Source organism: Mobula hypostoma, chromosome 17 (genome assembly GCF_963921235.1).
Source record: "Mobula hypostoma chromosome 17, sMobHyp1.1, whole genome shotgun sequence".
In the NCBI taxonomy this organism is placed as follows: domain Eukaryota; kingdom Metazoa; phylum Chordata; class Chondrichthyes; order Myliobatiformes; family Myliobatidae; genus Mobula; species Mobula hypostoma.
In genome coordinates this window covers 21,872,694-21,897,811 of record NC_086113.1, presented here as the reverse complement: position 1 = coordinate 21,897,811, position 25,118 = coordinate 21,872,694, and the positions used below count along the sequence as shown (strand labels likewise).

Below are 25,118 nucleotides of genomic sequence, written 5' to 3'. Positions count from 1 at the left end.
AATACTGCAAGAACATTGCCTTGTTTTTAAGAAAAGCAAAAGAAGTACATAGACACATAATTCAATTTCATGGTGTAGAAACATATGCCAATGGCCAGGTTTATTTTTCCCTTGGCCCTGTGACTGATGATTATAGAACCAGAGGAGCATTGTCAACAGTAGTAAGGCTGCTGAAGCCTAAGATTCTAACTGGAATAAAAAGGTTCGTCCATCGTCATCGATGAAGACCTCGACACCATTGGTACTTTTTACGAGGTCGAGTTGCTAGCTCAACACTCAACCCGGCATGAATGGAAAGCGTGCTCGGGAGCGGCTCAACTAGATTCGAACTTGGGAACCTTCGCTCTCGGAGTCCGGCGCTGATGTTACTGCACCACCAGCTGGCTAGATGGTGTCGAGACTAGCACTTGATTTGGATTTAAGTGAGGGAGAGTTGCGCAGCATCAGCCTCACTCTCTCTTCCCAATTCCCATCTGGATCCAGTGGCAAGACAAGAGTCGAGACGGCTGGAGATGGGACAAGGCACAGTGGATGACCAGGACGTCTTCTGTGTCTTGTCCTGCTCTATACGTTCCACGACACTTGCAGAGACCACCTTCTTGACTGTTGGACCTTCCATTGGTCTTATCTGCTCAGTCTGCCGGAGTCTGTCTTCACGTGCTGGGATAGACGTCTCCTTATCTCACCGACGGTTTGAGAACCGTCAGCTACCCTCACCTGGTTTAGCCAGCTTGTCGAAACCGTTGCCCAGGGTGTGGCTGCTGTCACATGCAAGTAGCTACGGGGAGCCACAGGTGAGAGCTGAGTTCCAGGTGGGGACCAAAGGTGGACAAACCGCCCAGAGAAGGATGCGACATGTTCCCCCACCAGAGGTGCTACCCCTCCCTGAAGCCCCATATACCCCTCTAACTGGAATAGGCATACCAAGAAGGATGCTGTAAATTGCATAAATACACATAATCCAGAGAAGATTATGAAAGTGGTTTAGGAGGTTGAAACCAGACAGACAAAAAGAATGCACTGTTGTCCCTTCTGCTGAAAAAGAACACAATAGCTTAAATAAGACAAAACATGTAGAAACCAGAGTCCAGTCAATCAGGGAGAATTGTTTGCAACACCGCATTGATTTTGTGCTGTATCATTTAAATGTGTATGTTCTGATGAATAGTCTCCAGCAGAATCATAAACCCTGTTTCCCTTTTGACAAATTCTGCCTGACTTGCTGAATTGTCAATCATTTTATGTTTTTATTTGAGATTTCCTGCATCTGGGTTTTTATTTTCATTATTTGTGTACATTATTCCATTGGAAACTTGTATTGAAATTTTATGCTGACAGTACAATTTATTTGAAGTAGTAGTTAAATTGTATGTTTACATCCCAATTTATTTCATTTTATTGGAACATTAGGAGTAAGGACTCTAAGTTGTAATGGGATTTTGAAATCAGATTACACATAAACAAATATAAACTGATGAATATTTGAAATATATTGCCATCTCATGGCAGCACATCTTCTGTAAGCACCAAGCATTTCTAAATCAGCAGCTGTTGCTAAGATGGAAGATATATACTGTACATTGTAAGCTTTTGAGCAGCTCATAAACAAGGTAATACTAGGAACACGCAGAATGTGACAGATAGCATAATAAGTTTAGCACAGAAGTGCAGCAGTTAGTACAGCTGCCTCATAGCTCCAAATATTCAGGTTCAATCCTGACCTTAGACACTGACTTTGCAAACTTCGCGCATTCTCCCATAAGTATGTGGATTTTCACAAGCTATCCCATTTACTTCCATATACCAAAGAAATACTGGAGGTTTAATTGGCCATTGTAAAGAACCTCTTAGGTAACTGGCAAAAGAATCAAAGGGGAGTGCACAGACATATATATGAGAAAATAGGAAAGGAATGGAACTGGTGGAATCCTTTTTGGCATGGATGTAATGGTCTGAATGGTAACCTGTGCCAAGGTAAGTAAATGTAAGTACTTGATTTAAGTAAAACAACCATTAGCTTCAGCAGACTGTGGGAGCTGAACTAGAGGACAACAATGCACTGTAATAAGTAAAGATTACAGGTTAACTTTATTTGTCACATGTACATTGAAACATTGTATCATACAGTGAAATGTGTAGTTTGCGTAAACAAATAACACAATATGAGGATGTGCTGGGGCAGCCCACAAGTGTCACCATGCTTCCGTTGCCAGCATAGCATGTGTACTGCTAACTAACATGCACATCTTTGGAACATGGGAGGAAACCAGAGCACCTGGAGGAAAGATGGTGCATGTGGTCATAGGGATAACATACACAAACTCCTTACATGCAGTGGTGGGAATTTAACTTTGATCACTGGTGCTATAAGGCATTATACAAACTGCTACACTACTATGCCACCCACTCTGCTGCCGTTCTACCCCGGTACTGAGGGATGTGTATGAGTAACACCTTATTTTCCATCTGGGTAGCCTCCAACCTGACGGCATGAACATCAATTTCTCGAACTTCCAGGAAAACATATCCCTCCCCCTCCTCTCTTCTTTTCTTACTCACTCTGGCCATTCACCTCTTCTTGCCTGCCCATCACTTACCCCTGGGTCCCCTCTTCCTTCCCTTTCTCCTATGGTCCTCTCTCTTCTCTTATCAGATTCCTTCTTCTCCAGCCTTTTACCTTTCCTACCCTCCTGGCTTCACCTATCACCTTCCAGCTAGCCTCCTTCCCCTTCCCCACCTTTTTAATCTGGCATCTTCCCCCTTCCTTCTCAGACCTGAAGAAGGGTCTCAGCCTGAAACGTTGACTATTTATTTATTTCCATGGATGATGCCTGACCCGCTGAGTTCCTCCAGCATTTTGTGTGTGTGTTTTTCTTTACAAAATTGTAATCCTAAATCCAGATTAAGGTCTCAGACTCTGAGCCTCATAACTTGAAATACCAGAAACTTTCTGTGTTCATAGTATCTTTAAAATAACTTGCAGTTTTGATGCTCAACAAATCGTAACATCATCAGTGTGTGCAAAGTAGTACAAGTCAATTACTTGAATTTTTAAAATTGTATACCATATAGTAAATCAATTTTGAGTAGTAGTTCAAAGAACTGATACTTATTTATGTAATAAAACTCTGATCATTCATACCCCTGGGAATACCCTTTGTCTCCCTCTGGTGCTCCTCCCCCTTTTTCTTTCTTCCATGGCCTTGTGTCCTTTCCTATTAGATTCCCCTTTCTGCAGCCCAGTATCTCTTTCACCAATCAACTTCCCAACTCTTTACTTCACCCCTCTCCCCCTCCTGGTTTCACCTATCACCTTGTGTTTGTCCTTCCCCTCTCTCCACCCTCTAACCCTGACTCTTCATATTTTTTCTCCAGTCCTGCTGAAGGGTCTCGGCCCGAAATGTCAACTGTATGCTTTTCCATAGATGCTGCTTGGCCTGCTGAGTTCCTCCAGCATTTTGTGTGTGTTACTTGGATTTCCAGCATGTGCAGATTTTCTTTTGTTTGACCCTTGGGAATATGGTGATATCAGGTTAGCAAGCTTTCCAGATTATACTTTATACTTTATTGTTGCCAAACATTTGGTACTAGAACGTACAATCATCACAGCGATATTTGATTCTGCGCTTCCCACTCCCTGGATTACAAATATTAAATATTAAAAATAGTAAAAAAATTAGTAAATATTAAAATTATCAATCATAAATAGAAAATAGAAAAATGGAAAGTAAGGTAGTGCAAAAAAACCGAGAGGCAGGTCCGGATATTTGGAGGGTACGGCCCAGATCCGGGTCAGGATCCGTTCAGCAGTCTTATCACAGTTGGAAAGAGACTGTTCCCAAATCTGGCCGTATGAGTCTTCAAGCTCCTGAGCCTTCTCCCGAAGGAAAGAGGGATGAAAAGTATATTGGCTGGGTGGATCGTGTCCTTGATTATCCTGGCAGCACTGCTCCGACAGCGTGCGGTGTAAAGTGAGTCCACGGATGGAAGATTGGTTTGTGTGATGTGCTGCGCCGTGTTCACGATCTTCTGCAGCTTCTTTCGGTCTTGGACAGGACAACTTCCATACCAGGTTGTGATGCACCCTAGAAGAATGCTTTTTATGGTGCATCTATAAAAATTAGTGAGGGTTTTAGGGGACAGGCCAAATTTCTTTAGTTTTCTCAGGAAGTAAAGGCGCTGGTGGGCCTTCTTGGCAGTGAACTCTGCTTGGTTGGACCAAGTCAGGTCATTTGTGATATTGACCCGGAGGAACTTGAAGCTTTTGACCTGTTCCACTTGCGCACCACCGATGTAAATTGGGTGGTACGGTCCGCTACTCCTGAGGTCAACAACTAATTCCTTTGTCTTGCTGACGTTAAGGGATAGGTTATTGTCTTGATATCATGCCACCAGGTTCTTAATTTCCTCTCTGTACTCAAACTCATCATTACCTGAAATATGGCCTACAACTGTTGTGTCATCAGCAAACTTATATATTGAGTTTGATGGAAATTTGGCTACACAATCATAGGTGTATAGTGAGTACAGCAGGGGGCTGAGTACACAGCCTTGTGGGGCACCGGTGCTCAGAGTGAATGTAGAGGAGAGCTTGTCCCCTATTTTTACAGCCTGGGTCCTGTCTGTGAGGATCCAGCTGCAGATCTGAGTGCTAAGGCCTAGGTTCCGGAGCTTAGGAATCAGTTTATTTGGAATGATGGTATTAAAGGCAGAGCTGTAGTCAATGAAAAGGAGCCTTACGTATGCATCTTTATTCTCCAGGTGTTCTAAGGAGGAATGTAGGGCCAGAGAGATGGCATCTGCTGTTGACCTGTTGCTCCGGTAGGCGAATTGCAAAGCATCGAGGTTGACTGGTAGGCTGTGGTTGATGTGTGCCATAACCAATCTCTCGAAGCACTTCATAGCAATTGATGTCAGAGCCACAAGTCAATAGTCATTCAGGCATGCCACCTTGCTCTTCTTCGGCACTGGGGTTATTGTTGCCTTCTTCAAACACGAGGGGATTTTAGACTGAAGCAAGGAGCAGTTGAAGATGTCAGCAAACACTCCAGCTAGCTCGCTTGCACAGGCCCAGAGAACCCGTGCTGGGACGCCATCTGGGCCCGTCACCTTCCTTGGATTTATCTTCAGGAAGGCCCTTCTAACGTCCTCCTTGGTGACGATGAATCTCGATGCCATCAGGTCCAGTTCATCCGGAGGGAGCGGGATGCTCCTCTTCTGTTTGAATCTTGCGTAGAATATGTTAAGTTCGTCAGGAAGAGAAGCGCCACAGTTACTGATATTCCCAGCCTTTTCTTTGCGCCCAGTGATCCCATTTAGACCCTGCCATAGTCTACTGGCATCCCTTTGGTTAGCCTGGGCTTCCAACTTGGCTCAATATTGCCTCTTGGTGCCCTTAATGGCTTTCTGGAGTTCACACCTGGATTCCGTGTAGCGACTGGTATCCCTGGACCTAAAAGCTGCAGCTGGATTATTGGATGTTATTAATACCAAAACACAATTATTTCACTTTTTGTACTCATTACCCAAAGCTATAATGAATTTTGCAGTGAACACTAGTTTAAAGGGAACAGGAAATATACAAGTACTCCAGGCACCCAGCTCAGAGTCTGAACCCTCCTTGAGGCCATACTCTGGACCCTGGTTCTGACTGCTCACCTTCTGCCACTCTGGACTATTAATTTCAAGTCATATGCAAAACTATCTAGATATTCAAACATTTGTATGTTGGGTTATCAGAATTTAACTGTATTTATTTATTGTTAAATGAATATTGTGAATCAGTTGATAACTATGAATAACTGGAATTCTTTTGTTTGAAATATCACAGGTGTTTTAAATGTTCCTATTGGAGTGTTATTCTCACTTTGGCATTTTCTAATCTTTTTCTAGCTGTGTTCTAGTATTCTTCCCCATTGGCTAGGCTTGTATCAGGAACTAACTGAGGATCTAATCAGTTCATTAACCCTTTTAAACCCCTGTCAAAATAATACTTGAAAGGATTTTTTTTGTTGTAAAAATGACCAGGTCTTCTGAAAAAAATTTAATCAACATTTATTAGAATGGAAAGGAGATAATCAGATGTCTAAATTGGAAGTCCACATCACATGCCTCTAAGTCATTGGAATTTCGGAAGAATATATTGCCAGTAAAATTCTTCTCAAATCTTTTTATTATTTTTTTCCAAAATAAACACGAGTACATCTAAGTAAACAACACTCACAGTATCTCAAGAAAAAAAACATTATATAAAAATTGAAAAAATTTTGTGATGAGAAAAAACCCCTACTAAGCAAGAAAAGTGGGGAAAAAAGAAAAATCCCATTAGGTGTTCAACCCCAGAGCCATGCGTCATACATAAAGTTTCGAAAGATAAACATCAAACCGCCAGCAAATTGCCAGCAAAATTAATATTATTGGTTTTGCTTGTTTTCATAATTTATGCAGAAGATAACTGACCTGAAATCTTTGCTAACATATTTCAGTTAAGTATTTGGAATCAAAATGTTGCTAGCAAAAGTGTCAGAACCCACAGTTCCTGCTGATGTGCATCCTGCTGCTATATTGCAAAATGTATTTTATATTTCTTTGTTCCTCTTTGCACCAATCTATGGTTAATAAGCCAATTTCAGTAACTGTTTTGATTTTTATTGTGTTTCTACCATACTTTTACAATGTGACCAAAATGGACACTGCAGTTTTGTGTATTCAGCAAACAACGTGATGGAGGTCTGTGTAGATGTCTATAGTTGCACTCTTCTTGCAGTAAACTGCTTAACCTTCACTTGGTCATTTATGGTCTGTCACATGTGAATTTGGAAAAATGGAAACTCAATAATGTTCACAGTATTACTTGTAGATTTTTAAATGGTCTTTTTGGATTATATTAATAAATATGCTGTCCAGGTGCTTAGAGGGGTTTTCTCCTAAAATGTGCAGATTTTGGCTCCAAGTAAGTTTTGATCATGATTCACTTTGGGAATCCAGGATTTCTGATAACTTTGTTTTTAAAAAAAAATTAAGATTTTTCAGGAAATTTATGTTCTTGTTCATTTACTGCCTTCACATTGCAGCATTTTCTGCCGTTACTGTACTTCCTACTAGTTACATACATAGTAATCAAGAAATGAGTCATTTATCATTTTCCTATATTTAGATATGGAGTGATTTTTATCAACTATAAAGAGTACAATCAATCTTTTGGCAAGTGGTGATTGTCTAACATATTTAGCCAATTAAATAAAATACACATTAATTGCGTAGGTCGTCTTATATGTTATATAACTAATATCACCAATATTTAGTAAGAGGATTGTTGTCAGAGGCTCAAATAAAATGATTCATGCATGGGTGTCAGCAGTGGTGGGAGGAATAACAAGCGTTGGTATTGACAACAAAAATCTAATGAGAACAAAATTGCCCATTTAAGTTCTGTTAGCATACTCAGACATTAAAAAGGAATTATATGTGACAAACAGGAAAACTTAATTTAGTATCTGAATAAAACATATATTTCACCTTTGACCCTAAGTAGCTCTTCATTCTATGTCATGAAGACAGTTTAGGGTGGTGGCTGTTTATTTGTGAGGCGTATCAAAATCAGCTGTTAAGTTAGACCAGTTCATCTAATTGTGTATTCACCCGTAACTCACTAATATTTTGCAATATTGCTTGCTGTCTACTAATAAGTCTGTTTTGAAAGCTGGACTGCATATGGTATGGTGTATTTGTGGAATGCTCTGAACTGCTCAGCAGGTCTTGGCATCTCTTCCTTCCTTTCATGGGCCTCATTACCCCCACCTATCTCAAAAAGAGACAATTCGGAAGTATCACCAGGGTGTTCATGTAAATCATCTAGGAGGAAGTAGGAGTGCAATTTTAAAAAAAAAATTATTTTTAAGAAATTGGGACCAGCTTTGATCTTCATTTGAAGGGAAAAAATGCTTGATATAAGAAATGGAAGCTGATAGATTTGATATTTTTTCATCCACAAATGTTGCTTGATCTCTTGCACTTGTTTGTTGTACTTAGCTTGTCTCTTGTTTGCCCAAAGTATCAGTCTTTTTGGTGGATATTTTTTAGGAAAACAAATTAAGTGGAAATGTTCACTAAATTTGCACCTTGCCACTTCCAGAGTTGCCTACTAAGGCCAGGGACCAACTTCTTCCTGGCGTCTGACTGAGCCAGAGTTCTTCAGCTTTTCACCCTATTTGCACAAAATTATCTTGTCTGAGCTGGCTCCCTGAATGGGAGGGCCTGTCTGCTGATACAAAAGCCATCTCAAAGTCAAAATAGAGTTTATTGTCATATGCACATGTAAGCAGTAGTGCAATGAAAAACATGCTTGCAGCTGTAAAAAGACGAAGGAGCTGGTGGTGGACCTGAGTAGGGCTAAGTCACCGGTGACCCCTGTTTCCATCCACGGGGTCAGTGTGGACATGGTGGAGGATTACAAATACCTGGGGATACGAATTGACAATAAACTGAACTGGTCAAAGAACACTGAGGCTATCTACAAGAAGGGTCAGAGCCGTCTCAATTTCCTGAGGAGACTGAAGTCCTTTAACATCTGTCGGACGATGCTGAGGATGTTCTACGAGTCTGTGGCGGCCAATGCTGTCATGTTTGCTGCTGTGAGCTGGGGCAGCAGGCTGAGGGTAGCAGACACAAACAGAATCAACAAACTCATTCGTAAGGCCAGTGATGTTGTGGGGATGGAACTGGACTCTCTGACGGTGGTGTCTGAAAAGAGGATGCTGTCCAAGTTGCATGCCATCTTGGACAATGTCTCCCATCCACTACATAATGTACTGGTTGGACACAGGAGTACATTCAGCCAGAGACTCATTCCACCGAGATGCAACACAGAGCGTCATAGGAAGTCATTCCTGCCTGTGGCCATCAAACTTTACAACTCCTCCCTTGGAGGGTCAGACACCCTGAGCCAATAGGCTGGTCCTGGAGTTGTTTCCTGGCTTGTACATACTACTATTTAATTGTTTATGGTTTTATATTGCTTTATTTATACTCTATTCCTGGTTGATGCAACTGTAACGAAAACCAATTTCCCTCAGGATCAATAAAGTATGACTATGACTATGACTATGACATGCACATAACATGATAAAAGCAGCATTCACATGCATTAAAATGCAAATTAATCATATGTAAGGTTGTCAAAGTGGTTAATCATCCTCCTGGTGATGCAGTGGGGAGCTAACTGTGTGAGCAGCAGGGAAGTAATTTTGTTTCTGTGCTAGGCAAACTAGTGAGCTAATCTGGCTGTAACCAAGTGCAAACTAAGTCCTGGTATTTATGTCCATGACTGCTAGTTGGTGGACCAAAGGATTTTACAGTCTTTGTTTATATATAGTACTGTATTCATAAAATTCTATTCTATATCTTTTTTCTTTAAATGTCTGCAAGAAAGTGAATCTCATGATAGTATCTCAAGGTAAATGAATCTAAGGATCTCCATGTGAGGCTCATTCAGAAAGTAGTGAGGCATGGGATCCAAGGAGACCTTGCTTTGTGGATCCAGAATTGGCTTGCCCACAGAAGGCAAAGGGTGGTTGTAGATGGTTCGTATTCTGCTTGGAGGATGGTGATCAGTGGTGTTCCGCAGGGATCTGTTCTAGGACCCCTCTCCCCCGCCTTGTGATTTTTATAAATGACCTGGATGAGGAAGTAGAAGAGTGGGTTAGTAAGTTTGCTGATGACACAAAAGTTGGGGGGGGTTGTGGATTGTCTGGAGAGTTGTCAGAGGTTACAGCGGGACATTGATAGGGTGCAGAACTGCGCGGAGAAGTAGCAGATGGAGTTCAACCCAGATAAGTGTAAATAGGTTCATCTTGGTAGGTCAAATTTGAAAAAAGAATATAGTATTAATGGGAAGACTCTCGTCATTGTGGAGGAACAGCAAGATCTTTGGGTCTGTGTCTATAAAGCTGCTACGCAGGTTGACAGTGTTGTTAAGAAGGTGTACGGTGTGTTGGCCTTCATCACCATGGGATTGAGTTCAAGAGCCATGAGGTAATGTTACAGCTATACAAGACCTTAGTTAGACTCCACCTGGAGTACTGTGTTCAGTTCTGGTCACCCAAACATCCCACTTCTCCCGGAAGTTCCGGGGGTCTCCCGCATATTAATAGCGGCTCCCTGATGCCCACAAATTATATACAACATCAGGGAAATCAAATTTTTTGAGAGCGAGCGCACGAGACAGAGAGCACAAGAGTGACCACGAGAGAGAGATAGAAAGCGCGAGCGAGAGAGAAAGCAAGCGAGAGCGCGAGAGAAAGCGAGAGTGCACCATGGCAGAGTGTTCCAAAAAAAAAAGAAAATATAAAACGTACGTCAGCCCAGACTACACTGAAGTGTACCCCTGCCTAATAGGGGTCAAAATAATGACAGTGTTGCTCGCTGCACTGTTTGCAACAGTGAAATTTCTATTGCCCATGGTGGGTTAAAATGTAAAAGACATATTGAGGTGAGTTTAACAGGTGTCATTCGTTCATTAGCGTAGCTAATGTTATTTAAACTAGCTGGCTAGCTGCTAAGGAGCTACTCCATTGCAGACATCCCACCTCTCCCGGAAGATCCGGGAGTCTCCAGCAAATTGATGGTGCTACCTCCCTGAAATGAGTTTTTGCAGGGTGGGATTGTCCAGGTCACCTCACTACAGGAAGGACGTGGATAGTATAGAGAGAGTCCAGAAGATATTTACAAGGATGTTGTGTAGATTGGAGAGCATGCCTTATGACAGGGGTTCCCAGCCTTTTTAGCACCGCAGACCAGTTGATTGACAATATTCTTGCGAACCGGCTGACCGGGGTGGGGGGGTGGGCTAGGGGTTGCCAAAGGATAAGAGCAGCAGTCAAATACGTTGTATTTACCCCGAGAAAGACTACCAGGACCATGAAGCCTTGCGCGGGCACCTGTGTGCGCATGCGTGAAGTATACGTGCCAATTTTTTCCTACAAATCGTTTTTGGTGATTCTGTTAAGTGAAACTACACTGTACGTACATTATTTCTACTTTATGTATGCTGTGTATTTATCATATTCCCGCTTTTACTATATGTTAGTGTAATTTTAGGTTTTATGTGTTATTTGGTATGACTTGGTAGGTTATTTTTTGGGTCTGGCAACTCTCAAAAATTTTTACCATATAAATTAATGGTAATTGCTTCTTCGCTTTACTCCATTTCGGCACGAAAGGTTTCATAAGAAATCCTCTACCTCAGCGGGGAAATACGGGACAAGGGCGGTCCCGTATGGGACAAACCAATTTAGCCCAATGTACAGGATGTCCCGGCTAATGCGGGACAGTTGGCAACCCCGGGGGGGGGGGGTGGGTGTTAATCACGACCGGAATATAGGTGGTAAGTCAACTATAAGTCACTTATAAGTGGTAATACAAACAATTTCATTTCTAAAAGGGTTTATCTAATGAATTTAATATTAAAAACAGCGCATATTTCCTCACATGAATATAGTGATAAGTCAATTATAAGTTTCTTAGTCTCTTATACTCAACTGTAACTTTGACCTTTGTAACTTTCTCCATCCGTTCACTCTTTATTTGCATTCCTGGCTTGATGTGAAATGTTTATTCAGAGCTGAGCTGCAGAACGTTTCCAATGTACAGAGGTATTTTGGTTTTGAATTTGATACATATTCACTTTGTAAATTGTTCTAAGTCAGGGGTTCCCAGCCTGGGGTCTACGGACCCCTTGGTTAATGGTAGGGGTCCAAGGCATAAAAAAGGGTAGGAATCTCTGAAAGGCAAACAGGTACCAAAAGGCACGTTGGAGTAAGGAAAAAGAGTTAAATGTGATTGCTGCTTGGTATATACTAAAATAAAATGGAAGTCTTTAAGATAAAATGGTGTTTGCTTGGAGTGGGATTGTGTCGAGAACCAGTCCACAGCAATGTTCTGAGAAAGTTAAGGGAGTACAAGTGGAAAATGGTGAAAAGCATGTTTTTCACGGGAAGATGAAGTCATTGTGCTGGTGGAAGTACCAAGTGCATCGAAATGTACCACTGTCAGGGATTTTGAAGGGTATAAAAAAGGGGCACCTTCTTGGTGCAAGGAGAAGAGAGTTTTGTCTTGGGTTAGATTACAGCTGGTGCTGAGATAGTGAACAGTACATCAGGGGAGTTGGTACATCGAGTCAGACCTTGACACAGAGAGAGAGAGAGAGAGAGAGAGAGAAGAAAAAAAATTTAAAACACTGCGTGTGAGATTCTTAGATCTGTGGGCCCCTCCAGATCAACTCATTTAGAGAATGAAAATTAATTAATTCTTTAAGTCACTTATGTCATTAGCATTTTAAGTAACGTTTGGATATTAAACACAGCGCATATTTTCCCCGTATGAACATATAAAATCATTGCAACACACCAATATCGCTGAATCAGTGGGAGCCCTGGGCTTGTTTCCCTACAACAAGACGGTCCCATCGAGGGGTGATGGGAGAAATGATACTTGAAGGGAGTTCCTTATGTCCAGTCTATTCTGCGATTTAGTTTTCGTTGCATTCATTGCAGAAAACCCCGCTTCGCAGAGATATGTTGGAAATGGAAGCAACATTTTCAGTGCTTTTGTGGCTATCTCAGGATACTTAGACCTTCTTTGATCCGGAATGTCAGAATCCAGAGATGTTATGTCAAACATACTTTTCAGCCCACCGTCATTTGCAAGCTCGAGGAGCTGATCTTCTTCCCGTGCTGACATGGATAACGCGTGCGTAATGACCTCGCGAGACTCGTGTATGTTCAAGTTCAACAGTGGGCGTGACAGGGAATGAGGAAAGGTGCAGCTGACTCGTATCGCCAAATCATATCGTTTCCTGGCGGCCCGGTTGCGCATGCTTTGCGGCCCGGTGGTTGGGGACCACTGCCTTATGAGGATAGGCTGAGTGAACTTGGTCTTTCTCCATGGAGCGACAGAGGATGAGCAGTGACCTGATAGAGGTGTATGAAATGATGAGAGGCATTGATGGTGTGGATAGCCAGAGGCTTTTTCCCCCAATGCTGAAATGACTGATATAAGGGGGCATAGTTTTAAGGTGCTTGGAAGTAAATATAAGCGGGATGTCAGAGGTATGTTTTTTACACAGAGATTTGTCGGTGCGTGAAATGCACTGCCAGCAATTATGGTAGAGACGGATACAATAAGGTGTTTTAAGAGACTATTAGATAGGTACATGGAGCTTAGAAAAATAGAGGGCTATGTGCTAGGTAAATTCTAGGCAGTTTCGAGAGTAGCTTACATGGTTGGCACAACATTGTGGGCTGAAGGACCTGTATTGTCCCTTAAAAGTATAGCCTGTATTGTGCTGTAGATATTTTAAAAATATGGTAATATATACATACTTTGATAATAAATTTACTTTGAACTTTGAGCCCTCAGTGGTAATGAGGACACTTCAGAAGAGTTGTGGGCTGAGTCTTCTGCTGGAAATCTGTCTCCTAGAACATTGGGGGAGGTACAACATAGGACCTCGCTCAGCTATCTGTGCTGACGGATGGTTTTGACAGCTGATAAAAGTCCTGCCTCAAGGTTTACTAGCTACCTGTCAATGATATTGAATGTTTGGAAATGTCTTTCCTCTCCTGAATTGATTTGCCGCGTTTTCCATTCGGTTATTGAAATCACCACACTTAAGTGATATTAGCAAGCTGATCAATCATGAGATATCACAACTTAACCTACTGCTATTCATCCTGTTCTCATTCTTTTGTTCTGAATTATTTTGATGCCATTTTCAAATTAAATAATAGTTCATCTTTTTGTTTCACCCAAGCCAAATGGCTCATAGTTTTCTTTGCCTTATAGGAAAACCTTACAATATTGAACACTTAGAGCGAATTCAACTAAGTGGGCTATTCAACGTTCGAAAGGGAAAAATGCAACTTCACAAGTGGACCCGGCGTCAAGTTATCCTGTGTGGTACTTGTTTGATTGTTTCATCTGTGAAAAATAGCCAATCTGGAAAAATGCATGTACTGCCTTTGATTGGTGGAAAGGTATTGTAGCAATACTTGTTACTTGTGGAATATACTATATAATCGACATTTAAGTTTTAAAGTAATTTAAGAAACTTTCTGGAAAATTATTGCTACCTTTGTAAAAAGTGAAAAATCTAATAATCCCCTGCACTTGTTCTTGTACTTTCTCCCTCACCATCATAATGAGATTAATGTACCCTTACCAGATGAGGCAAAAATTCACATGCACATCCAGCTTTGTCTACTGCTTTCTGTGGTACCAATGTGGATTCTGTCAGCAAAACCAAGCGCAGACCAGACAAACAACCATATACAGAACCTTTGGGCTCAGGTGTAACCTGTCCTTTTGTACAGGTCATACCTCTCACAGAAGAGGCCCCAATGATCCAGGATACATCTCAAAGATGAAGAAGTATTCTAAAGGGAAGATGAGGCAACCATGGCTGATGTGGGAAGTCAAAGATAGGATCAAAGCAAAAGAGAGGACAAATAATATCACAAAAATTATTGGGAAAGTAGGGAATTGAGAAGCTTTTAAGAACCAACAGAAAGCAACTTAAAAGCCATAAAAAGAGAAAAGATGAAATATGAAGATATGTTGGCCAATAATATCAAAGAGGGTGTCAAAAGTATTTTCGGATATATAAAGAGTAAAAGAGGCAAGAGTGGATCTCAGACCACTGGAAAAGGATGCTAGAGAGATAATAATAGGGGACACAGGAACCCTACCACTAAGCACATCTTTCCCTCTCTACCCCTCTCCACTTTCCGCAGGGATCGGTCCCTCCGCGACTCCCTGATCCACACGGATCTCCCACCCAGCACTTATCCCTGTATGCGTAAGTGCTACACCTGTCCCTACACCTCCTCTCTTGCCACCATTCAGGGCCCCAAACAGTCCTTCCAGGTGAGGCAACACTTCACTTGTGAGTCTGTTGGGGTCATCTATTACATCCGGTGCTCCCGGTGCGGCCTCCTCTACATCGGTGAAACCTGACACAGATTGGGGGACCGCTTCGTCGAGCACCTCCATTCTGTCCGCCACAACAGACAGGATCTCCCAGTAGCCACCCACTTCAACTCTGCTTCCCATTGCCATTAAGATATGTCCATACATGGCCTCCTCTACTGCCATAATGAGGCTAAACTCAGCTTGGAGGAGCAACACCTCATGTACCGTCTAGAAACATAGAAGCATAGAAACATAGAAAATAGGTGCAGGAGTAGGCCATTCGGCCCTTCGAGCCTGCACCGCCATTTATTATGATCATGGCTGATCATCCAACTCAGAACCCCGCCCCAGCCTTCCCTCCATACCCCCTGATCCCCATAGCCACAAGGGCCATACCTAACTCCCTCTTAAATATAGCCAATGAACTGGCCTCAACTGTTTCCTGTGGCAGAGAATTCCACAGATTCACCACTCTCTGTGTGAAGAAGTTTTTCCTAATCTCGGTCCTAAAAGGCTTCCCCTTTATCCTCAAACTGTGGCCCCTTGTTCTGGACTTCCCCAACATCGGGAACAATCTTTCTGCATCTAGCCTGTCCAATCCCTTTAGGATTTTATACGTTTCAATCAGATCCCCCCTCAATCTTCTAAATTCCAACGAGTACAAGCCCAGTTCATCCAGTCTTTCTTCATATGAAATTCCTGCCATCCCAGGAATCAATCTGGTGAACCTTCTTTGTACTCCCTCTATGGCAAGGATGTCTTTCCTCAGATTAGGGGACCAAAACTGCACACAATACTCCAGGTGTGGTCTCATCAAGGCCTTGTACAACTGCAGTAGTACCTCCCTGCTCCTGTACTCGAATCCTCTCGCTATAAATGCCAGCATACCATTCGCCTTTTTCACCGCCTGCTGTACCTGCATGCCCACTTTCAATGACTGGTGTATAATGACACCCAGGTCTCGTTGCACCTCCCCTTTTCCTAATCGGCCACCATTCAGATAATAATCTGTTTTCCTATTTTTGCCACCAAAGTGGTAAATTTCACATTTATCCACATTAAATTGCATCTGCCATGAATTTGCCCACTCACCCAACCTATCCAAGTCATTCTGCATCCTCTTAGCATCCTCCTCACAGCTAACACTGCCACCCAGCTTTGTGTCATCTGCAAACTTGGAGATGCTGCATTTAATTCCCTCATCCAAGTCATTAATATATATTGTAAACAACTGGGGTCCCAGCACTGAGCCTTGCGGTACCCCACTAGTCACCGCCTGCCATTCTGAAAAGGTACTGTTTATTCCCACTCTTTGCTTCCTGTCTGCTAACCAATTCTCCATCCACATCAATACCTTACCCCCAATACTGTATGCTTTAAGTTTGCACACTAATCTCCTGTGTGGGACCTTGTCAAAAGCCTTTTGAAAATCCAAATATACCACATCCACTGGTTCTCCCCTATCCACTCTACTAGTTACATCCTCAAAAAATTCTATGAGATTCGTCAGACATGAGTTTCCTTTCACAAATCCATGCTGACTTTGTCTGATGATTTCACCGCTTTCCAAATGTGCTGTTATCACATCTTTGATAACTGACTCCAGCAGTTTCCCCACCACCGACGTTAGGCTAACCGGTCTATAATTCCCCAGTTTCTCTCTCCCTCCTTTTTTAAAAAGTGGGGTTACATTAGCCGCCCTCCAATCCTCAGGAACTAGTCCAGAATCTAACGAGTTTTGAAAAATTATCACTAATGCATCCACTATTTCTTGGGCTACTTCCTTAAGCACTCTAGGATGCAGACCATCTGGCCCTGGGGATTTATCTGCCTTCAATCCCTTCAATTTACCTAACACCACTTCCCTCCTAACATGTATTTTGCTCAGTTCCTCCATCTCACTGGACCCTCTGTCCCCTACTATTTCTGGAAGATTATTTATGTCCTCCTTAGTGAAGACAGAACAAAAGTAATTATTCAATTGGTCTGCCATGTCCTTGCTCCCCATAATCAATTCACCTGTTTCTGTCTGTAGGGGACCTACATTTGTCTTTACCAGTCTTTTCCTTTTTACATATCTATAAAAGCTTTTACAGTCAGTTTTTATGTTCCCTGCCCGTTTTCTCTCATAATCTTTTTTCCCCTTCCTAATTAAGCCCTTTGTCCTCCTCTGCTGAATTTCTTCCAGTCCTCAGCTGAGCCACTTTCTCTGGCTAATTTGTATGCTTCTTCTTTGGAATTGATACTATCCCTAATTTCTCTTGTCAGCCACGGGTGCACTACCTTCCTTGATTTATCCTTTGCCAAACTGGGATGAACAATTGTTGTTGTTCATCCATGCAACCTTTAAATGCTTGCCATTGCATATCCACCGTCAATCCTTTAAGTGTCATTTGCCAGTCTATCTTAGCTAATTCACGTCTCATACCTTCAAAGTTACCCCTCTTTAAGTTCAAAACCTTTGTTTCTGAATTAACTATGTCACTCTCCATCTTAATGAAGAATTCCACCATATTATGGTCACTCTTACCCAAGGGGCCTCTCACGACAAGATTGCTAATTAACCCTTCCTCATTGCTCAAAACCCAGTCCAGAATAGCCTGCTCTCTAGTTGGTTCCTCGACATGTTGGTTCAAAAAACCATCCCGCATACATTCCAAGAAATCCTCTTCCTCAGCACCTTTACCAATTTGGTTCACCCAATCTACATGTAGATTGAAGTCACCCATTATAACTGCTGTTCCTTTATTGCACACATTTCTAATTTCCTGTTTAGTACCATTTCCGACCTCACTACTACTATTAGGTGGCCTGTACACAACTCCCACCAGCGTCTTCTGCCCCTTAGTGTTACGCAGCTCTACCCGTATCAATTCCACATCTTCCCGGTTTATGTCCTTCCTTTCTATTGCATTAATCTCTTCTTTAACCAGCAACGCCACCCCACCTCCCCTTCCTTCATGTCTATCCCTCCTGAATATTGAATATCCCTGAACGTTGAGCTCCCATCCTTGGTCACCCTGGAGCCATGTCTCTGTGATCCCAACTATATCATAATCATTAATAACAATCTGCACTTTCAATTCATCCACCTTATTACGAATGCTCCTTGCATTGACACACAAAGCCTTCAGGCGCTCTTTTACAACTCTCTTAGCACTTATACAATTATGTTGAAAAGTGGCCCTTTTTAATGCTTGCCCTGGATTTGTCGGCCTGCCACTTTTACTTTTCTCCTTAGTACTTTTTGCTTCTACCCTCACTTTACACCCCTCTGTCTCTCTGCACTGGTTCCCATCCCCCTGTTGTGAACTAACCTCCTCACGCCTAGCCTCTTTAATTTGATTCCCACCCCTCAACCATTCTAGTTTAAAGTCACCTCAGTAGCCCTTGCTAATCTCCCTGCCAGGATATTGGTCCCCCTAGGATTCAAGTGCAACCCGTCCTTTTTGTACAGGTCACACCTGCGCCAAAAGAGGTCCCAATGATCCAAAAACTTGAATCCCTGCCCCCTGCTCCAATCCCTCAGCCACGCATTTATCCTCCACCTCATCGCATCCCTACTCTCACTGTCGCGTGGCACAGGCAGTAATCCCGAGATTACTACCTTTGCGGTCCTTTTTCTCAACTCCCTTCCTAGCTCCCTATATTCTCCTTTCAGGACCTCATCCCTTTTCCTGCCTATGTCATTGGTACCTATATGTACCACGACCTCTGGCTCCTCACCCTCCCAGTTCAGGATACCTTGGACACGATCAGAAATATCCCGGACCCTGGCACCAGGGAGGGAAACTACCATCCGGGTCTCTGGACTGCGTCCACAGAATTGCCTATCTGACCCCCTTATTATCGAGTCCCCTATCACAACTGCCCTCCTCTTCCTTGCCCTACCCTTCTGAGCTATAGGGCCAGACTCTGTGCCGGAGGCACGGCCACTGTCGCTTCCCCCGGGTAAGCTGTCCCCCCCCCAACAGTACTCAGACAGGAGTACCTATTGTTAAGGGGCACAGCCACCGGGGTACTCCCTAGGTAATCTCCTGTCCCTTGGTATGAACGTAGAATTCTCCAACTTCCGGTAATTCCCTCCCCCTCCCCTTCTCTATCCCTATTTCACTCTGCCCCCTCTCCCAGCTGCCTGTCACCTCCCTCATGGTTCCACCTCCTTCTACTACCCATTGTGTTTTCCCCTATTCCTTCTTCACCTTTCCTGCCTATCACCTCCCTGCTTCCCCTCCCCCACCCCTTTATCTTTCCCCTTACTGGTTTTTCACCTGGAACCTACCAGCCTTCTCCTTCCCATCTTCCCCCCACCTTCTTTATAGGGCCTCTGCCCTCTACAGTCCTGATGAAGGGTTCCGGCCCGAAACATCGGCTCATCGTTTCCACGGATGCTGCCCGACCTGCTGAGTTCCTCCAGCGTGTTGTGAGTGTTGCTTTGACACCAGCATCTGCAGAGTATTTTGTATTTAGGGGACACAGGAATGTTGGACAAAATTAATAAGTTTTTCACGTCAGTCTTCACTGTGGAAGACACTGACAGAATGCAGGAAATCTGAGCAGAAGTGAGCGTTGTTGCTATTATTAAGAAGAAGGTGCTTGGGAAGCTGAAAAGTGTGAAAAGTAGATATGTCAACTGGACCAGATGGACTACACCCCAGGGCTCGAAAGGCATAGCTGAAGAGATTGTAGATTGTAATGACCTTACAAGTAGCACTAAATTTTGGAATGGTTCCTGAGGACTGGAAAATTGCATATGTCAGAAGGGAAGGAGACAGAAGAAAGGAAATTATAGACCAGTTGGCCTGAGTTCAGTGGTTGAAAAGATGTTGAGGTTTATTATTAAAGATGAGGTTTCAGGATACTTGAAGGCAGATGATAAAATAGGGTAAGGCAGCATGGTTTCCTTTAGGTGAAATCTTACCTGACGAATCTTAGAATTATTTGAGGAAATAATGTTCAAGGAGAGTCAGTGAATATTGTTTCCTTGGAGTTTTAGAAGGCCTTTGACAAGGTGCCACAGATGAGACTGCCTAACAAGATAAGAGCTCATGATATAACAGGAAGGTACTTGCATAGATAAATGATTGGCTACTGGTAGGAGGCAAAGAATGTGAATAAATAGGGCCTTTTCTGGTTGATTGATCATGGTTAGTGGTGTTCCAAAAGGGTCAGTGTTGGGACCACTTCTTTACATGTTTTACAAGGGATAATTGATATGTTCATGGCCTAAGGTAGAAGGAGTCAATTTTAGAAAACCTCGCCCATTTATTTTTCAACATTGTCCCTTCCTACATTTACACACTTAGTCCAATGGTCATGGAGCATACAGATCTTGGACCTCCAGAAAGTGTCCACAGATGGATGATTGATAGGTTCGTGGCCTAAGGTAAAAGGAGATGAGTTATATAGCTCTCGTTACGTGCACATGCATGTCAACTCTTTGGGTGATTATGCAGAAAGTTTGAAGTTAATAACTCATCTCTTTCTACCTTAAGCCACGAACTTATCAATCACCCCGATGCGTTATTAACTTCAAACTTTCTGCATAATCACTCAAAGAGTTGAACTGCACGTGCATGTAAAGAGAACCGTATAACTCATCTCCTTCTACATAAGGCCACAAACTTATCAATCACCCCTGCTGTGGACACTTTCTGGAGGTCCAAGATCCATATGCTCCACGACCGCTGGACTAAGTGTGTAAAATGTAGGAGGGGACTATGTTGAAAAATAAATGTGCTAGGTTTTCTAAAATTGATTACTTCTACCTTAGGCCACAAACTTATCAATCACCACTCGTATGCCGATTTGGATGAAGGAATTGATGGCTTTGTGGCCAAGTTTGAGGATGATACGAAGATAGGTGGAGTGGCAGATAGTGTTAAGGAAGCAGGATGTCTGCAGAAGGACTTAGACAGATCGGGGAAACGGGCAAAGAAGTGGCAGATGCAATATAGTGTCGAGAATTGTATGGTCATGCACTTTGGTAGAAGGAATAAAGGCATGGAATATTTTCTAAATGGGGAGAAAATTCAAAAATCAGAGGTGCAAAGGGATTTGGGAGTCCTTGTGCAAGATTCCCTAAGGGTTAACTTGCAGGTTGAGTCTATGGTAAGGAAGGCAAATGCAACATTAGCATTCATTTTGAGAGGACTGGTATACAAAAGCAAGGATGTAAGCAAGTAATGTTGAAGCTTTATAAGGCATTGGTCAGAGGTCTGTGTATCTTACTTAGCTATGGATAAGGTACCTGCACACCAGAGGGTGATAATATTCTGCCTTTATTTTTGAAGGACTGCAAGAACAAGCTAGGGATATATATTGCCAGTTAACCTTAAAATCAGTGGTGGGAAATTTACTGGAAGGGATTCTGAAGGACGGAATCTTTCTGCATTTGGAAAAGCAAGGACTTATTAGGATAACCTGAATGACTTTGTGCTTGGGAAATAGTGTCCTATGAATTTGATGCAGTTTTTTGAGGAACTGACTAAGAGCACTGACAAGGGCAATGGCTTTGAGATGTTAAAATACAGAATGATACCTGTAGTTGTCTGCATAATTCTAGCTACAACTTTATCAAGATCTCCAACAAACTCTCAAATAGTAAGTTAGTCCTGAAGGTTAGATAGTATGTGATCCAGGGTGAGCTAGCTAATTGGATATAAACACACGCAAAATACTGGAGGAACTCAGCAGGCCAGGTAGCATCTATGGGAAAAAAAGTACAGTTGATGTTTCGGGCCAAAACCCTTCGACAGGACTGGAGAAAAAAAGCTGAGGATTGATTTGAAAGGTGGAGGGAGGGGAGAGAGAAATGCCAGGCAATAGGTGAAACTTGGAGGGGGAGAGATGAAGCAAAGAGCTAGGAAGTTGATTGGTGAAAGAGACAGAAGGCCATGGAAGAAAGGCGGGGGGGGGGAGCACCAGAGGGAGGCAGTGTTTGGGGTTGAGTGGGACCGAGGATCAGCCATGATGGAATGGTGGAGCAAACTCGATAGGCTGCATGGCCTAGTTCTGCTCCTATTTCTTATGGTCTTATGGGACCTTATATTGGTTTATGAAATCATAAGTACGGTGGATAGTCACAGTGTTTTCCCCAGGATAGGGAAGTCTGAAAATAGAGGGCATAGGTTTAAGATGGGAGGAGATATATTTAAATGGTAATTAAATATATAGAGATTGGCAGATGTAAGGAATTATTTGGAAGAAATTTACTTACAGGGCTAAAGTGAGCAGTGGTACTTAATTTAAATAACTAGTTATATCTTTTAAGTTGTTTTCTAGACTTTCTTCTGTATTTTAATTTATTTTGAATAAGTGAATACATTTATAATTATAACCTCACCAGATGTCAACTATTAGCAGAGTTGACTGCTTGCTTCAGTAAATGTCTTGGTTTGTACAATCCTACACTGGCTCTCAGCAGAGGATTGCATCTGGGATCATATTGAAAGGTATATTGGTCCACTGGCAAGCAGGAGCCAGCCAAAGATCTCAACAGCTGAAGATCAACAACATTTTTTGAAGTAGTCAGAGATGTATAAAATTTGCCACTTTGAGGAACTGATGTATATAAAATTTGCCACTTTCAGGAACCGATGTTCTTTTTTCTATAGGTGGAAGAAGTGAAAAAGTACCAGCACTGTTTGGCTTTCAGTTCATCAGGACCACAGGGTCAGTCCTATTACATCAGTTTTGATATTTTCCCAGAATATTTACGTTGGCTACGGCAAGCTTCAAAGGTGAGTCTGTATGTGGGTGTGCATTTAACCCTAGGTGTCAAACCTTGTGTTTCTAATTATCGCTTTTGGCAAGAAAGCAAACATTTCTTATGTGCTGCGTGCTGTGATTCAAGATTAGATAGTCATTTAGGCACAGCAGAAAACCACGAGAACAGTTTTTCAAAACTTGTTTATTTGCTTCTGGCAAATTCCACTGAATTGTTTATTCAGTTCTTTTTTGTAAAGGATTACTAGAGTTCACTTACCAATTTTGTATTTCAAGGTGTACTCTGTGTTAATTAGCCAGTAATGAAAATAACATTGGAAGGTTTTTTCTTTGTTTAAGTTCCAGTTACTACTTTGATAGGCACAGCCTAGGTACACAGTTAGTAGGCTATGGAGAAGAATAAGTTGGGGCATGGATAGCTGTGAAGCACATATAGTTTTCAGAGATTAAAATGTAAAGTAAGGCCAAATTGCAAATGCAATTCTTGGATCTCTCCTTTGGCAGGGAGGGACAAACAAACCAAGTTAAAGCTGACCACTGTCTAGTCATGGTGAATTTATCAGAATCATGAACCTACATAACCTCGTGGAAAGTATTATTCACATCCTAGCCTAGAATCCAATCCTGTTTCCCTAGTACTTGTATCCAAGTTAATCTTATTGGATTCCCCATCATCCATCTCAGCAACTTCAACCGTTGCTTTTATTCCCAAATCTCTCTGAAGCAGCTTCTTTTCAGTTCTGCATGCTGATTTATCACTCTGCTCTTTCAAAGATAGCTTCATTTGTATCTTCCCTATTTCTGTTTTATGTTTACATGGAATGTCTTTAGCTGATTTGGCATCACAGCTGAAAGTATAAACGTTAACCTCACTCAAACTTGCTCAAAACTTACTACTTCAATGATGTATTAGGGTACCACCTTTTAATCGACCCCCAGAGGATCTTCACTGCACCAGGCAAGGGAGAGAAAGTGGTTCACTTACAAGAGTAAAAAGTGAATAATGCATTTCACTGATTGGAAAATCAATAAAGGCAGAGTATAAACTCAAGATAATATTCAAGCAATGAAGAAAAATGCAAAATGGTATTTTTTAAAATAAGGGATGCTTTGTATCAATGGAAGATGGGTGAAGAGAGAATGAGCAGAGTAGAAAGGGCCTTTGCCTGATTTCCTGGCTAGTGGGAAGTGTAGACAGAGTTAATGAAGGTTAAGCCAGTTTTGTGATAGATTGGGCCATGCCCACAACACTCTGCAATTTTTTGCTGTCTTGGGGCAAAACGGTGATTAAGCTGAGATGCATCTGGATGGAATGCTTTATATAATGCATCTATAAAAATGGGAGAGTGTCAACTAGGCATGACATATTTTCTTAGTCGTCTTCTGATGAAGCAGATGTGTTGGTGAGCTTCTTGGCCGTAGAGTCTACATGGTTGAACTAGGATAAGTTGTTGGTGATATTTACATCGAGGAACTTGAAGTTTCAAACCATCTCCACCTCAGCACCATTGATACGTAAGAAGATATACTCCACCCTCCTTTTGAAGTCAATCATCAGCTCTTGTTTTGCTGACACAAGTTGTTATCTTGACACCAGGTTATCAGGCTCTCTTATTCCTTCCTGTACACCATGTCTTCAGCATTTGAAATCTGGCCCACATGGAGTTAAGATCAGAATCACAATCATGAGAGTATAGAGCATAAATTAAGGGGCTGGGGACTCAGGCTTGTGGGTTACTGCCTATTAAAGTAATCATGCTGGAGGTGTTGCAGGCTTTCTTCACTGATTGTGGTCAGAAAGTCATTGATCTAGTTGCAGGTGGATATGCTAAGTCCTAGCTCCATGAATTGGCAGATAAGTTTGTTTGGAATTATGGTACAGAAGGGATATTAAGAGCAAAGGGATAACTATATAGACAATAGATCCCCTTAAGGATCAGTGTGATCATATATATGGAGAGCAGTATGAGATGGGAAGGACTTAATATTTTTTCATCTGTATTTATTTCACTATAGGATATGTCATGGAATGTAGGAAGCTCAGAGAAGAGAATAGTGATCTCCTGAAACATCCACTTGCAAAAGGGGAGGTGTGTTGGTCTTAAGGCAGATAATGATGGCTAAATCATCAGGGCTTGACCAAGTGTTTCTGAGGACATTATGTGAATATAAGGAAATTTCTGTCCCCTATGGCTATCTTCCCTTGCCATGGATGTAATACCAGCAGGCTGGAAGGTGGCTAATGTTGTGCCTTAATTGATGAAGGGCTGCAAAGATAACCTGGGGAACTATAGGCTGACGAACCTAACTGTTACTGAAATTTCTGGAGGGGATTCTGAATGAAGGGATCCATCTGCATTGAGAGAAGCTTAGGTATTATCAATAATTAATAATAATCAGCGTGGCTTTGTACATGGGCAACC

The 25,118-nt window shown here is 42.2% G+C and overlaps 1 protein-coding gene across 1 annotated transcript in view; it reads left to right on the top strand.

The window, feature by feature from the left end:
- LOC134357889 (PH domain leucine-rich repeat-containing protein phosphatase 1-like) overlaps positions 1-25,118 on the top strand; it is a 174,874-nt gene that overhangs the window by 94,937 nt on the left and 54,819 nt on the right. Inside the window, exons 2-3 of the mRNA XM_063069633.1 lie at positions 13,843-14,033; positions 22,584-22,709. Of these exons, the coding sequence (XP_062925703.1) occupies positions 13,843-14,033; positions 22,584-22,709 (317 nt within the window). The remainder of the gene's footprint in view (positions 1-13,842; positions 14,034-22,583; positions 22,710-25,118) is intronic.